At 43.3% G+C, this 16,033-nt stretch overlaps 2 protein-coding genes across 7 annotated transcripts in view; one reads left to right on the top strand and one right to left on the bottom strand.

Moving 5' to 3' along the window:
- LOC132904523 (uncharacterized) overlaps positions 1–10,536 on the top strand; it is a 165,401-nt gene extending 154,865 nt beyond the window's left edge. For all 4 annotated transcript variants that reach the window (XM_060955092.1, XM_060955094.1, XM_060955093.1 and 1 more), the window contains 6 exons: positions 19–628; positions 1,073–2,039; positions 2,688–2,832; positions 5,641–5,854; positions 6,571–6,837; positions 7,485–10,536. In XM_060955092.1, the coding sequence (XP_060811075.1) occupies positions 19–628; positions 1,073–2,039; positions 2,688–2,832; positions 5,641–5,854; positions 6,571–6,837; positions 7,485–7,736 (2,455 nt within the window). In that variant the 3' untranslated portion in view covers positions 7,737–10,536. The remainder of the gene's footprint in view (positions 1–18; positions 629–1,072; positions 2,040–2,687; positions 2,833–5,640; positions 5,855–6,570; positions 6,838–7,484) is intronic.
- LOC132904536 (heat shock 70 kDa protein cognate 4-like) overlaps positions 10,533–16,033 on the bottom strand; it is a 59,358-nt gene continuing 53,857 nt past the window's right edge. For 2 of the 3 annotated variants that reach the window (XM_060955135.1, XM_060955137.1), the window contains exons 2-7: positions 15,483–15,601; positions 14,654–14,983; positions 13,469–13,867; positions 12,166–12,537; positions 11,194–11,571; positions 10,533–10,852 (exon numbers count right to left, since the gene is read on the bottom strand). In XM_060955135.1, coding sequence (XP_060811118.1) covers positions 10,757–10,852; positions 11,194–11,571; positions 12,166–12,537; positions 13,469–13,867; positions 14,654–14,983; positions 15,483–15,601 — 1,694 coding nt within the window. In that variant the 3' untranslated portion in view covers positions 10,533–10,756. The remainder of the gene's footprint in view (positions 10,853–11,193; positions 11,572–12,165; positions 12,538–13,468; positions 13,868–14,653; positions 14,984–15,482; positions 15,602–16,033) is intronic. The other variant, XM_060955138.1, reaches the window with a different exon arrangement.

Here is a 16,033-nt window from a genome sequence, read left to right as displayed (position 1 = left end):
CCAATTTTCTCGTTCTAGGAGCCAATCGAAGGCCTCTTACTTGGCGTATCGTCGAGAACGAGGAGCGCCCGACACCGAGGGCAGTTACAAAAGAACCATGTCACCGACATCTCGCCTAGAGGACTGGCCACCGCCGCGGGATCACGACGATCCGGTTCTTCTGCGCGTCACGCCTCATCATCCGTTGCAGCACCATCACCATCACCATCACAACAATCATCATCCGCAACAGCCAGAGCTTTCCAAGTCTCACAGCGTGGACGCTCTTCATCATCGGCTGGAGGAACGGTCCGCGCAACAGCAACAACAACAACAACAGCAGCAACACTCGGTGGAGGTGATCGGAAAGTTGTCGCACGATTTGAACAAGAAACTGCAGTCAAGTGAGGCGAGATCACGAACCAGCGAAAATAATAATAACGATAACCTGGAGGATCGACATCAGCATCATCACCATCATCATCATCATCAGGAGAAGAGGCAGCAAGAGAAAAGGCACGATTATGAGCAACGTAGGGAACGGCTGTCGCCCCAGAGCGTCGAGATCCTTAACGACAGGAACCGACAGCTGGAACGCGAACGCAGGAAGCTGGCGGCCAGTTGCGAACCCCTACCTCAGAACAGAGAGGTAATATTTCTTTTCGGACGTTTAGCGCGTATTGTACCGATACATCCTCGCTGGAGTAGGTTACCCCAGTGCAACAGCACAGCCATTATTGATATATTCTTTCTTATAGTGAGTAGTGTTTTCTCCAAGTACTCGCAGTACTTACCGTTTCCTTATGGTACGTAGTAGGGAAGTAGTAAGGAAGTAGAGAAGAAAATTTTACTGTATTTATTTTATTTTAGTAACTACCAGACTGTTTCATATTACACTATTTGTATGTACATTTTTAAAAATTTTTATTTCTTATAAAGGCATAAACTAGAGTAGTAATTATTTTTTTATTAGTTAGTTAGAAAATCCATCGTCTATGAAAAAATATTTAGAATCTATATATGTTTAATTCCACTAAAAATTTTCGTCTCTGTTATACTTTAACGAATGATTAATCGAATAAATTACAATTAGAAACAGAGTCGAAGCATGGACGCGCCCTCATCGGTTGTCGAGGAGGATTTCTTCCGCGAGCGAAGCGCCACCATCGAAATGACCTCGCAGAACATCGAGCTGCTCAATCGGCGTAACGAGAAGAGAATGAACGCTACGTCGACGTCGACCAGCACGATCACTACATGCATTACGACATCGTCGGCATCCACGACAATGACGATCACGACGGACAGTTGCTGGCCACGAGGTCACGAAGTTCGAAGCTCCATCGAGGCGTCGGCCGTTTCGGAAAGGCCTCCAGCCCCGACCAATTCACCTCCTAGAACACCGGATCAGATGGAAGGAGACAGCTCGAGAGGCGCCGTACCGAGACGATCTGGAAGCTGTTCCAGTTCTTCGTCCGGTAGATCGTCAGATCCTCGTGTTTCGCCGCGGATATTATCCAACAGCTTCTCTAAGAGCGAGAATTCTTCACCTAACAACAGAAAAGTCTCCAGCCCTACACAAACGGACAACACTGGTTCCTCGAACAGATCTAGCTCGCCCGTCCGTTCGAGTCAAACGAACGAGATAGAGCTGAGAGTAGACAGGTCTTCCTCGTCGAGTAAGTCCAGATCCGGGGGAAGGTCCTCGACGTCCTCGATCTCGAGCGTGTCGAAGGCTTCTTCTTCATCGTCGTCGAGGAATTCTCCAGTCGAGGAAGACAGACCATCTCCTCCGGTATCACCATGTATGTCGCCTCAACCAGGAATAGAGGGACTGACATTGGTGCAACGCACCGAAGTTGTGCTCCGAGTGAACACTGCTACCAGTGACGCTGCCTCGCAGACCGAAATCTTGGAGCCAACGGAGTGCGAAACACCAGCCAAGACTCAGGAAATTCCACTGTCCAGAAAGAAATTGCCAGAAGAAATCGAATGCGAGGAACTGGGCAGGGATTTGGCGAGCCAGCTCAATCCGAACGACAAACTGGTGCCTCTTCTAGGTGAGTTGTGGTCTCATTGATATCTTAAAAAAAAAAAGAGAGAGAGAGAGAGAGATAGAAAACGTTAAAGGATACCGTTAGCTTTCGGTCGAACGTGAAATGTTTAGACATGTTTTATATCTGTCACATTTTATTCTTTCATCATTGGGTCTTTGATCCCTGGTTTAGACTGATCCCTGATTATCTGCGTTCGAGACAATTACGTCGCATAGAAGTCAGCCAGACATCGATATTAGTAATTCTCCTATTCCATCGGCGGCTTATCGCGAACAAATTTAGCCTGGCTAGTGTCATCGACTTCGATCGGCTTGTCGAAATTTTTACCATTCGCACGACACTCGCGGACACACCGATAAGATACGCAAGTTAGTTTGTAGTTACTAGTTACATATGGACCTACCACGCGTTCGTTGATGCGCTCGTGCGTCATCTGCAACGAGGTGGAGTCCACTGGCCGGGCCGTCGACCTTTTATTTTAATAAGCGTTAAACCAATCGACGGGTTAAGCGTATTATTCAATTACGCGTCGTTATTGCCTTTAGCTTGGTTCCTCTTCATGTACAACGTATATGGTCGCACGTGGATTCCAAACGTGCAGAAATTCGCTGTACAGAACAATCAAGCCGTATAACGATTTGTTCTTATCAGTTCCAGCGCCGGAGCACAAAAAGCCTACCGACTATGTTACCGGTTTGTTCAGGGTGGAAGCGACCTTGCAACCGCGACCTAGGCGCCGTCTCTCCCTCGAGGAACCGACGACCCCGTGCTCTGAGAGCGGAGACGAGGAGAAAAAGTGAGTATTATTATTGTAATTCAAATAATTGGGGGTTCTTTGGAAACTGGTTATCAAGGAAATTCCCGTGTGTGTTGTACAAAGGAATGTTATTTGTTCCTTGTTTAGACGTTGGAAACATTACCGCGAGGATCCATAGATTAAAGTTCGAAATGTTAAATCTACATAATATAAATTTTGTATGTTTATCGTTCCAAATTATAATGATAACACGATAATAGTCCCGAGATAATAGTCACGAATCGTAGAAAGAAGCATACTTCACGATAGATTGAAATTCAGAAGATACTTTTAACCCGCATTTCACTTTATAGATTATTACTTTAAACTCATAGCGAGCGATGTTCGATTGAAACGACCATGCAAAATCCTATAATTTCCATAGCTTTGAAACTATCATTTGCATGTTCTCTCAGCTATCCGCGCCGTTTCCTCTCATTATCGTTACATAAATGTTAACCGATCGTCCCAGACGATACGCCACGTCGATATTTCATACAGGTTGTTCCATGAGCGAACCTGCGACTGCCACTTTCACCGAACACCTCGACCATGCAGCATTATCAATCGAGCCGTGTCCTCGATCCCCGTGATTAGATACAGATCTAGTTACAAAAACGCGTTCGAGTCTTATAAATTTTCACGATTGGGGCAATTCGCGCGATTCCAGAAAATTTCCCGCTTCGGTCGCGGCGGAACGGTGTCAAGGAGTTTTCCCTTTTTCACGTTGCACCGCAAACAAGATCCTCGACTAAAGAGGTCGTCGCTCATGGAAAGGACCTTTATTGGACGGCGAGTGACGTTTACGTGGGCGTGACCGCGAGATTCCCAGTCAGGCATCGTTAAACGAACTCTATTAACGTCGGGATATAATTGTCGTTTTCAAGAGGAGTTACGAATCGATGACACAGGATAAATTGTCTCAGCTATTTGTATGATTTATAATTTCCTAATCGCCCGTCATATATCTATCGTTTCTTCTTTCGTGTTCTTGTTTGATTACGTTTTACGAGATCACGAGAAGGTACGATGAATCTGTCATTATCCTCGAATTTTTACGTTCCAATTTTATTCTCATTTTGACAAACAAAATGATTTTTAATATTCAACGTAAAATTGAAATCACATATCGTGCTTAGACTTTAAAAGTTCTTTAACGATAAAAAGATGATTGATTTGGAAATGATACAAAGAACGCAGGAAGACTATTAGATCTCGAAATAAAATTTAATATCTTCATACATTTTGCTTCTCGTAAAAGAAAAGTGAAAAATATTTCTCGGCGATTAAGTTAGTAAAGGTAGCCACGAACGTTCTTCGGTGCCTTTTAAAGTTGTCACTGATTAATTTCGACGCAGAAACGAGTTTTTCCCTTTCCCGCCAATCTGGAACCACCCGACCAATCGAGGACAATATTTTCGCTGGCACGCGCCGGGAGAAAGTACTAGAGGCGCAAGGCGGTTACGTAACTAACCATAAATGATATTGTTAGGCTAGTTACTTGGTGGTCTACGCATCATTTCGTTCGCCAGTCTCACACGGACTAGCGGTGACATCGTTTCGCTCGATCTTAGCTCGCGCTTGTCGTCACAATCTGCACGCCACGAGAACACGTCCAACATGGAGACCAAAGATACGGAGAAGTACATTAAAACTCATGTTCCCTTTCGCAATACCTACTCCCGTACAATCCGAACTAATCGTCGACTTGAGAACATCCGCTGATCCGTTCATAGCGAACTAACTAACTATACACCCTAGAGTCGTTCCGCCTAACTAACGTTTCCCCGTAGGCACCGGTACAACTTTGTAACGTTTGCTTCGTTAACTATACGGAGAAGCCGAGCAAAAGAGCTTCCTACCACACCCCGGTGGAGCAGAAACGCTTTCGAAAGCGGTCACGGGTGGCTTCTTCAAGCGCGGAGCGTAAGATCCGCGCGTAAACGCGGCATAGTGGTCATATTCGCTGCAGCATCCACTTCCGCTTTTCATTAATTCCCTGTAGTTCAACGAGCGAGCCGAGTCGAGCGTTACAGTCGGCTAATCGGTGTGCTTACTCTTCGAACTGCCACAAACCGCGCTTTCCTTTCTTTATCACTTTCTCCTCCTTTATAAAATCGCTCTTATAGTATGACTAACCCCTTGCCATGCGATTTTTCTAGCGGGTATAAAAAGGAACTCCAAAGATTCGCTCAATATTTTTTTCCTCGCTATTTCTTTCACATACTTGCATATATTCCACACTTTTATGGGAATTATAGGAATCGAAGCATGCATAAAATTAAGATGAACTGTTGCTTGTTGAAAATCCACATTGAACTTGCCTTCGTTTAATCGTAACCCTGACTCTAATCACGCGTATCACCCGATATTGCATTATAAGGCGAGCGGTTAATTACTACTAAAGGGAATCTCCGACAGTATGGTATTGTAGTATCCCGAGCGAATGCATGCAACATAAATACTTTAATCGTGGTCTATCTACTTGGCCATCCATCATTTAACGAACGGAGAACCACGACAATTTGAATTCCTGAAACTCTGAGCAGAGCGTATTACGAGAAACCACGTGGTTCCGCGCGACAAGACATGCGTTTGCATCGAGACATTAAATCATCCGTGCGACGTTCCCCGTTGTGCAAAACGTGCCGATCGATTCGATCGTGAGTCATGCTGCCGGTTGATGCAATCCGTGTCGTCCACGATCACGAATTTTGCTCAAGGATTTTTGTGGCCCGCGATCGCCAGGATTACATCAAGACCAGTCGCCAACGAATGATTTAGAGATGGAAACTATGCTTGTTGCAGACACGAGACGATACCCTCTACTCCGGTCACTCCATTATCGACGGATTTGACGAGTCCTCTGTCCCCGACGTCGGCTTACTTCACCACATCCGAAGGAAAGGCGAGATTTCTCACAAGATACACGCGTGACGTGACCGTCGAGGGGTTGACGCGGCAGGAAGACTCGTCGCCGCCTGTCGTTCCTACCGACAGTCTTGATCTCAGGCAGAAAAAGGTAAGGAATTTTTCATGGAAGAGAGTTGGTTGTATTAATACACCCAGTAGTTTTTAATGATTTTTTGGAAATATGATTAGGTCAATCCTATCTAATTGGACCAAGACCACGAAATTGAAAAGTTTTCTGTAAAATGAATTACTGTTCTGTGAGAAATATGGGCAATATATAATTCATTTTCTAAACATAACGCGACTTTTTAAGAGCCATTATAGCTACAAATGTAGAATACTAGAACTAAAATTCCAATAATTTGGTCAATTCAAAGATTTGCTTTATGGGTCCCTTTTTCATAAATATCTTCAATGATCAATAACTCTGAAAATATGTTTACTCGAATTGACAACAGCAACTAGTATACGGCATGGGATATTTGAAAGTACATTCTTAAAATTCTTACTCGTTCTTTAATCGTAGGAACTTTCCTTAAAATTACCAGCTGCGAATGTATTAATTTATGCGAACGATTCCCGGAACCGAGCTCTTCCTTTTTTTCTATATAATCATCCTTCAACTCTCTTAAACCAAGACATATACTTGTACCTTGCTTTCCCTTTCGCATCAAATCATCGGGATTCTAATCCTCTGTCGCCTAATGCATCTTCCCATTGATCAAGCTGTCTTAAAAATGACGTGGACGACGGGCTGCTTCCGTTGCGTTCTGTCACGCGGTGGAAAAGGGCGAATCCTTGAAACGTTGTCGATTTTCTTCGCAGGAGGAGCTGATGATGAGGCTGGACAAGAAGCTGGTGGTTCTGAGAGCGGAACAGGAAGCCGTGCGAGAAGAGGGAGATGTAAACGAAGCTTTGGGAGCGCGAGTCGCCACGAGGATCACCGCGGTCGCGAGACCAGCGGAAGCTTCCAAGTATCGGCTCCACGTGGAGGAAGTAGGCAAGATCACGAGCCTTCTTCTTGGCCTGAGCGGTAGATTGGCTCGAGCTGAGAACGCTCTGTACGGAATGCCGGCTGATCACGCGGAAAGGGTAAATTTTTAATTTAAACATTATATTTAATTTATTACGTGAATAATTTTACCGAACAAGGACCGACAGACAATGAGTAATAGTTTAATTAAATACGCGGATATTCATATTTAATTTTTTTTCTCGAAATGTACGCGTAAATTGATAAACGGGTAGGATACAAGGTCGATCGACCGAAGCAAACAGCGATAATTTGTCGTCGAAGCAAGACATTTTAAATAAACACGGACCGCGTTGGAGTGAATACGCGTTTATTGAAATTTTACTCGGCGTCCTTGCGTTGTCATCGACTCGCAGTGTTACGTGCTTTCGTAAGGCGATTTGTAATTGTTGAACAGGAAGGACGGAGAATGCAGATGCAATTAATCATGTGCCAGGCAGAAAGTCGTCTTGATTTATCGACGAGATCTTATGCAATACGTTTGATTACATGGTTAAAAATTAATTCTAGTAAAAACTTTAAAGTAAATAGAAATCCAAGAGAAATCATAGACACAGGAGGAAATCAATAAACTTCAATTGCACGAACTACTGTTTCTCAATGAATTCAGACAAATGAGCTTCTACTACATATTGCAGCAATTAGAAAACTCGAAGTAATTTTTAACAAAGAACGAGAATAAAGAACATTTCATTTTTATTCGCAGAAAATCCTGGAAAGTAAAAGAGACAAATTGATGGATCAGCTGGAAGAGGCGAAGATCCTAAAAAGCAACATCGACAAGCGCAGTGTGAACGTATCGACGATTCTGTCGAAGTACCTGAACGAAGAGGAGTTCGCGGATTATCAACACTTCATCAACATGAAGGCGAAGCTGATCGTGGACGGCCGTGAGATTCAGGACAAAGTGAAGCTTGGGGAGGAGCAGCTTGCCGCACTGAGGGAAGCGATCGACTAGTCGTAAAACAAACGCGAACCCGATCGCGATCTGATCGCACCAGAGACGCCTGTTTATACCTTGAAACGCGTGTTCCCTCGAGCATGATACGATTTTTTTTACGACAGGAAGGAACACGCGATCAGATCCAGGGTATTTTGCAAACGACACGTTGAATTTTGTAAACGATCCTGCTACGCGTGTGTTCGAATCGATGAATGGAACGTGATATCTTTAGCGAATAGGCGTACTGGTAGCTTGAAATCGTTTTTTTTTTGTTTTTTTTTTTTTTTTTTTATTTTAGAAACACACGTGTTCATTGTACATATCCTTCGAGTCCTAGATGGACCAAACATCGAGACGTCTTCTCGTTGGTGCAAAATTGCACGATTCGAGAATTTTATATCGATCCATCGTGATGTTATGCGAAAGTAAAATTAATTGTCGCGCGACGATGGACGATCTTTAAGAGATCCAAGCGTGATCCAGAGACGGCCTCGAGTGGCTAGTCTTTACTAAACTTTCGCTGATTGTATCATGTGGTTCGTGCAGAGCAGAGATGAAGAATAAAGTATCGAAGTAGGTGCCACGAATGGGTACACTCGTTGATAAAGCAACGAAATGGAATGAAATTTCGTTTCTTTCCTATAAAATTGTGTGATACGAAATTGATCTTTAACGATCAAATTTATTCGATCCAAGTGAACCTTCCGGTTAATGTGGGAACTTCCTTGTGATTTATATATTAGATATATTGGGGTGGTCGGAATTTTAATATATTTCAATTACGTTATTTTCTCGGTGATGATAAATTGAAAGCGTGACGGAAGTCGCTCGAGGAGTGGGTCGCTCTTACGTTTCGACGTATTCCGTTCGTGGCAACGCTTGGACGAACGCCACTGAAAGTAAACACGTGTACAGCTTATGGATGTTTCCATTACCTGGTTAGCATAATGTGAGCGGCGCTCAAGCCGCGGTATGATTCTTGACCTAGAATTACTTCTGGTGCCTTCTTATATACGATATGTGATATAAAGGGTAAGGAGTCACGTGCTCGTCAGATATACTATATCCGAACAATACAGGCATGCCTAGCGACGTTGTAACATGTATATAATTATAAAAGATGAAACAAGCTAGCGTTTAAGTGATGATATATCATAGGAAACACACGACACAACACAACACACATGATTCGATGATACAGGTGCGTAAATATGCACGAGACTCGGATCGAAACGCTTTCGAAACCATTATACATACATACATGCTCACATATACAACGATTACTATTTTTTATGTTTTTGTTCTAACCCCAGAGGCTCTCGTGAGCCTCTATGACGCTTGTGATCTTACTTACTTTTGTACGACCGTACCAAGGACTCTCGAAAGCGAACATATCAAAGATAAATAATTTCGAGCCTCCATGGTGGTCTTACGAAAAATTTTATGCCTCGGTCATTTTCCAAGCAGTTCGTCGCTCCTTTTCCCGCCTTTGAGCCCTTTTTCTTTTTTTTTTTTTTACATCCCGTTCTTGCGTACATACCTTGCGTTCTTCGTTTCGACAATCGTGTCGCAACGATCAGCCTCGATCTCGACGACGAATTCGAGAACGAAGAAGACGTGGCAAAAGTTTGAAGCGTAGGATCCTCCGGTTTTTTGAGCTCGGTAATGAGATACTTACTGACAGACTCAAAGATCCCGAGATGGAATCTGTCTTCTGTTACTCGACCCAGCGAAAGGTTCGCGGCGCGATTGCATAATTCCGTGATTGAAATAAACGAGTATATTGGAATGCTTTAAATTACTTGGAGGCACTAGAGCGAAAACAGAGATGAAGGTGGAATACCAAACGATCTATTGCGATTTCGCAATGCTCGAAACTACGAGCTGCTGAATCTGTAACACTTTCGGATCGTCAAATCTACTATCTGTTGTAATTTAATTTCTAACGATCGAATATCATGGAATAGTTGAACCCAATGGAATTCCACTTAATGTAAAAACTGGTGTGGATTAACCTAATATCTCAGTACAAATTGGAAAGGATCGTAAATTAGAAAGTGATCAGCCGATCGGACCGTTTCGCGCGGAACGAGAAGAACGAACAAAAAGTAAATTGTAACGCGCGTGAAAGACTGAGCACAGGGCATAAAATTTTGCGACAACATTATAGTCAGTTTCTGTTCCTCGTTTGTTTCTCGATTGTTCGCAAGATACCGCGCTGATAAGGCGCTGATATTGTAATCTCGCCGCCCGTCGAACCCGGGAAATAGCCACATTGCGTAATGTGCTTGCAAACAGCGTTACAGCGTCGCGATTCATCGCGGTGATTCGCGACAACGATGCGGAAAATTGTATATAAGAAATTCAGTTAATTCGAAGATAAAAAAACAAAAAGTAGAAGATGAAAAGAAAGAGAAAAACGGAAGACGTTGATGATTAATATGATGAAGAAACCATGGTGCTCTGCATAATCTATTTTTTACGAGAAGAAACGTTCCATTAATGCGTAGGCTATATTTACCTGTACGCTAAGTTCATTAAATATTTAATAGTGTCTTTCTTCCCCCTTTTGTGTACATATTCTTTACATGCATAAACAATATTAATTTTTAACGTGATGCGAGAAGGACCCGTTTGATGAAACAGTTTACACGCTGTATACATACTGATACGTGCGTCACATACACGTAAGCGGCGACGCTAGGTCGTTGTGTTAGTCTGACAATATTATCGCATATCTCGAATGTATTACGAAATCATTACGATAACTACCTTTCCCAAACTCGCTTGCAATAAATAATGCGTTGGAAATTAAGGTGGAGCCGTTTATTTTATGATTCAACCTTGTGAACTGTTTTAATTGCTTACAAGCGTTCAATTGTCTTGGGTTCACAAATATTTTGATCGTTCGGAATTAAGTTCGTTTAATATAGAGTCGCGCGAAAAATATTAACGATGAATTTTGAATATCGCGCGAAAAATTTTATCAAAGCACCGGCGGCACGCGGTATAACCAACCGAGGGTAAATAATCAGTCAGTCCACTTCCTCTATCGTTGGATTGGCCGAAGAGCTATAATTTTGTCCATATCCTGCGCTGTTGTAAAATTTGGTAAAAATCGGTTTACAAACCTGAAAAATTAACAACATGTTTTATTTATGAATTAGAACAACGACAATCACGTGCTAATTATTAAGAAACCATAATAATTGGACATTCAAGGAAATATATTATTAGTCGGTTAGGTAGAGAGCTACTATTCGTTCGTATCGTTAGTAGATAATTGAAAGACTGGCAGAGGATAATAAAGCAAAAATCTTCGACAAGTTTACTAAATTCGTAACACGATTCGATTACAATAGCGCCTGATGAATTCATTATTCAAAAAGGAAAAACGAAGAGAAACATATTTCCCCTCTACAGATATCATATAAAATATGTAATAAGAACATATTAAAAAAAGAAAACATACTTTTTCAGCATCCTTTAACTTATTCTCGAACTGCTCCTTAGTGGCGGAAGTATTGATATCGAGCCACTTGATGATTTCATCGCATTTGTCAGCTATGAGTTTCCGGTCTCCTTCCGCGATCCTCGCCTTGATATTCTCATCCTCGATGGAGTTCTTTACGTTAAAGCAATACGACTCGAGGTTGTTCTTCGCCGCGACTCTCTCCTTCTGCGACTGGTCCTCCGCGTGGTATCTTTCCGCTTCGTTCACCATTCGTTCTATGTCCTCCTTGCTGAGTCGTCCCTTGTCGTTGGTTATCGTTATCTTGTTCTCCTTGTTCGTTGATTTCTCCACGGCGGACACGTTCAAGATACCGTTCGCGTCGATGTCGAAGGTCACCTGGGAAGCAAAAGAATAGAAGAAATCTGAAAGAAGAAGAAAAAGAAGAAAAACGACACTTTCTCCGTTGTTTTGTTCGACATCGCGCGGTCCAGACGCCATCTCCATTCCTTCGAGTCCTTCCACTTCCGTGTCTGCTTTCCGTTCCGATACTTATCCGGACAGCCTGACAATTCCAATAGAGTTCCATCCGACTCGTACACTGGTGGCAACAGGCAGAAAAGAAATCTCGAGACACGGGATCGTCTGGAAAGGATCTTTCAACCCTGTCCAGTCGTAACCCTAACCCTCGTCCTCTCGACGGATTTGTGTATATCCTTGCCAAGGATTTCCTTTTCCGACGCAATTGCTACGTCTCGCTACGTACCAGCATCGTTTGTACTCTATTGGAATTGTTTTCTTATCTCTGGTTTTTCCAGTCTACGAAACGTTTATTAGCGATCTTGCGATTTATCGTTATAGGAGCTGGTAGCCAGCTCCTCTGCTTTAATTCTTGATACTGGTAATCATTGATTTATGTGTTAATTGATAACGTTTAATGGTCCTGAGGAGAAGATTCAATAATTAATTTGACGTTTCTATGAAAAGACTCACTTCGATTTGTGGTATGCCTCGATGCGCCGGCGGAATCCCAGAAAGCTCGAATTTTCCCAGGAGGTTGTTGTCCTTGGTCATTGCTCTCTCCCCCTCGTAAACCTGGATCAGGACGCTCGGTTGATTGTCCGAGTAGGTAGTGAAAGTTTGCGTCTGCTTGGTCGGGATCGTGGTGTTGCGTTTGATGAGAGCGGTCATCACGCCACCGGCGGTCTCTATCCCGAGGGACAACGGAGTCACGTCCAGGAGCAGCAGATCCTGTACGGCTTCGGACTTGTCACCCTGCAATATGGCCGCCTGCACTGCCGCCCCGTACGCCACAGCCTCGTCCGCATTTATCGATTTGTTAAGGTCCTTTCCATTAAAAAAGTCCTGTCAATGAAAAGAAAAGGAATTGGAATCTCGTTTGTTCGTTTAAAAAGTGTTTTTTCTTTTTCTTCTTAATACCAGAATCAGTCTCTAATGTGTACTTAAATCTAAAATAGTAAGTAAATTATTGCGATGAGATACGTATCTCAGAGGATGAAAGTGCATCAATTTAGTAATTGCAAAGATAAAGTCGTTAAAGTATTTAATGATCTGGAAGAATAAATAACATTAGGAGTCGAAGAATAACAGGCACCACAGTATTTAGTAAGTTCAAATATGCAGAAGGATATATACATATTGGATTGGTTTATTTAAAGGTTTTCTCATTTCTTCGCATCAAACTCGATCGTTACATTACGTTAATCAGTCTCTATTGGAAAGGACAATAAACTATGAATCCAGTTAAATTAGAATTTATCGTAACGATCGCAATAGCCTCCGAAGTACTCTAATTCAATTACGATTATTGGTGTCCGAACGATAAAAGTCGAAGCCCTTCGTGCCGTCAAACACCATAAATATATTCGAGCAGGCTGTACGTTTAATGGTACCGGTAACGCGGTGACTACTCGTAGGGTCGAAAAACGCGGGTGTTGACTTTGTCATAGAGCTCATTAATTTTGTAACGTTCGTTCTGGGGGCGTCGACCCCCCTCCCTGTATTGTTCGCGACCGTACCCTCGTCCTGCGTTTCGAACCCTGACTTAAAACACTGGGGTCGCCCCGCTAGGAAATGTAATCGAATTTTAATGCGTTTCATTATCGAACCTGCCCTGTATCACCCTAACTTCGTTTTAAAGAACCGACACACCGCGTCGCGTCAAACGTTGGCTCGGAGGGCGTTCCTCGCCAACAGTGAATACTTGTTCCTGCCTATATGCTATCTTTTATGTATGAAAGGGTTAGCCGGTAACTAAATAAAGAATGAAAGCAACCTGAAGGAACCTCTGGATTCGTGGAATTCTAGTCGAGCCACCGACGAGCACGATGTCGTGAATCTGAGATTTGTCCATCTTGGCGTCGCGCAGAGCTTCCTCAACTGGCTGTAACGTACACTTGAAGAGATCTTGGTTGAGCTCCTCGAAGCGAGCGCGCGTGATGGACGTGTAGAAGTCGATGCCATCGAGCAGAGAATCGATTTCGATGTTGGCCTGCGTCGATGAGGACAAGGTTCTCTTGGCGCGCTCGCACGCTGATCTCAATCGACGAACCGCCCGTTTGTTCGTCGTCAGATCCTTCTTGAACTTTCTTGAGAACTCTTGTGTGAAGTGTGTCACCATGCGACTGTCGAAGTCCTCGCCACCCAGGTGGGTGTCACCGGCAGTGGCCTTTACCTGAAATTATATGCGCATTCTATTCTAGAATACAAGTCCTCTACTCTTCCGGTAATACTAACTTTATTGTTGCAATTCGAAGTTGTCGGAACTTTACAATTGACCTGGATATTTCAAGAAATTCCGATTTTAACGCGATACCTGATAATCTGGATATTTACTGTCAAAACCGTCGTAACTTCATAATCGCTCTTTCAAAGCATTCTCGTGCTAATGTGTCCAAAACCAGAGCGAGTAAAAATTACGTCAAGTCAAAGAAACTCACGTTTCTACGAGAAAGTCAAAAATCCTACGAGTCTTGACACATTGGCAATCAGTGATATTGAAGCACAGAGGAGTTTAATATCATGCGATGAAATTGAAAAAATTCTCGTTTACTCGAGCCATGCAGAAAGATAGCAGGAAATCAGCAGACGTTGAAGCGTTAAAACTCTCAATGGAAAAATTCTTCTATTCGATACTCGAGGTACTGACTTAATCAAATTATTACTAGAATCGCCAAATTAACAGAAGATAATAACGAAACATTACGCTGCAACATTACTCTCTTTTGGCAGTAAAATTTCTGAAGTAATAAACTTAGTTACTGGCATTTATTCATTCTACGTAGGTTTCGCATTAAACCATAAGGAACGGTGCTTTTATTTAAAAACTTTCCTCGGACTTGTTTCTCACAGCGTGGAAATGCACGTAGCTCCATCCCGAGAGGGTTCCGACGGCAGTAGGAAAAAGGAAGTTCCTCCGCGGAGGAATGTGGCTCGCGGTCTGTGCATAGACGAAACTTACCTCGAATATGCCGTCGTTGATAGTCAGTATCGATACGTCGAAAGTACCGCCGCCGAGATCGAAGATCAGAACGTTCCTTTCACCGCGGCCCTTTTTGTCGAGGCCGTAAGCAATAGCAGCGGCAGTCGGCTCGTTAATGATCCTCAGGACATTCAAGCCGGAGATAGTACCGGCGTCCTTGGTAGCCTGTCTCTGGGAATCGTTGAAGTACGCTGGTACCGTAATCACGGCGTTCGTAACGGACTTTCCCAAATAAGCTTCCGCCGTTTCCTTCATTTTCGTCAAAACCATCGACGAGATCTCTTCGGGAAAGAAGGACTTCGTCTCACCCTGAAATCGATATAGCAACTTGGGATAGAATTGATCATAGAGAAAAGCAAGAGTGTGTTATAAATTCCTCCGAAACGTTTAATTTCTTAGGTTTCGTTTGAAAGATGGCTTACCCCTTCCTAAAGTCAAGTGGAATTTTATATTTGACGTTTACTTTTATTTAAAAAGGTTTCGATATTGACATAACGAACGATCGCATGATACCATAGAAACAACGATAAGTATCCAGGAATCGTCCCAGTGTCCTTGAAAGCTTGGAAAAGTGAAAAATTTACGATTGAACGTCAAGCCTTAAGAGTGTAGGAAAATATGCCAGCTTACAAAGGATGAGTTTGCAGTTTGATAAGATACGGATTGTTCGAAATGTAGGCCAACATGCATAAAGCAACATTGATACCGTACACGGAACAAAGTCAAACGTTTCTAATTAAATTCCTTGTCTAACCGTGGATGTTCACGCGGTTGGACGTCAGATCACGTTAAACGTTAGCCAACTCACCTTGTACCGAACTCGGATTTTCGGTTTTCCTCCGTCGTTAACCACGGTGAACGGCCACTGTTTCATGTCAGCTTGGACTGATGGATCATCGTAACGTCTGCCAATCAGCCTCTTCGCATCTGTCGAACGATTTCATTTACGCTTCCCTTAATCATCGATTCGAGGATTGCTGGCAGCGATCGCATAATTGGCTGCGAATTCGGCGCATGATCGAGAGACGCCACGATCACGACCACGCTCTTATCGTGGCGAAACGAGCGAACTTATCGTGAGCGAATTCCGACCTCGTCCGCTGAACGACTATAGATCTCGGAACGGTAAGTCGATTTGGCAGCCACGAAACGAGAGCGTTCTCGACGTTGAACTGGTTTCCGGTCGCGTTTCTTTTCGCGGGCCAGCTACTGCGCCGGAAGCCAGCCCAGAAACCCGGAAATGACGGTGATTCTTGGGATCCTAGCTACGCTGCCAAGTCGACGGACCTTGCCAGCGTGATTATCAAAAATTCTGCTCGCGTAACGCTCTACGTTTTGATTTTACGTCCAACTTCAAGA

Source organism: Bombus pascuorum, chromosome 2 (assembly GCF_905332965.1).
Source record: "Bombus pascuorum chromosome 2, iyBomPasc1.1, whole genome shotgun sequence".
Lineage (NCBI taxonomy): Eukaryota > Metazoa > Arthropoda > Insecta > Hymenoptera > Apidae > Bombus > Bombus pascuorum.
The sequence above is the reverse complement of the archived record's forward strand: the minus strand, read 5'-3'. Positions and strand labels throughout refer to the sequence as shown.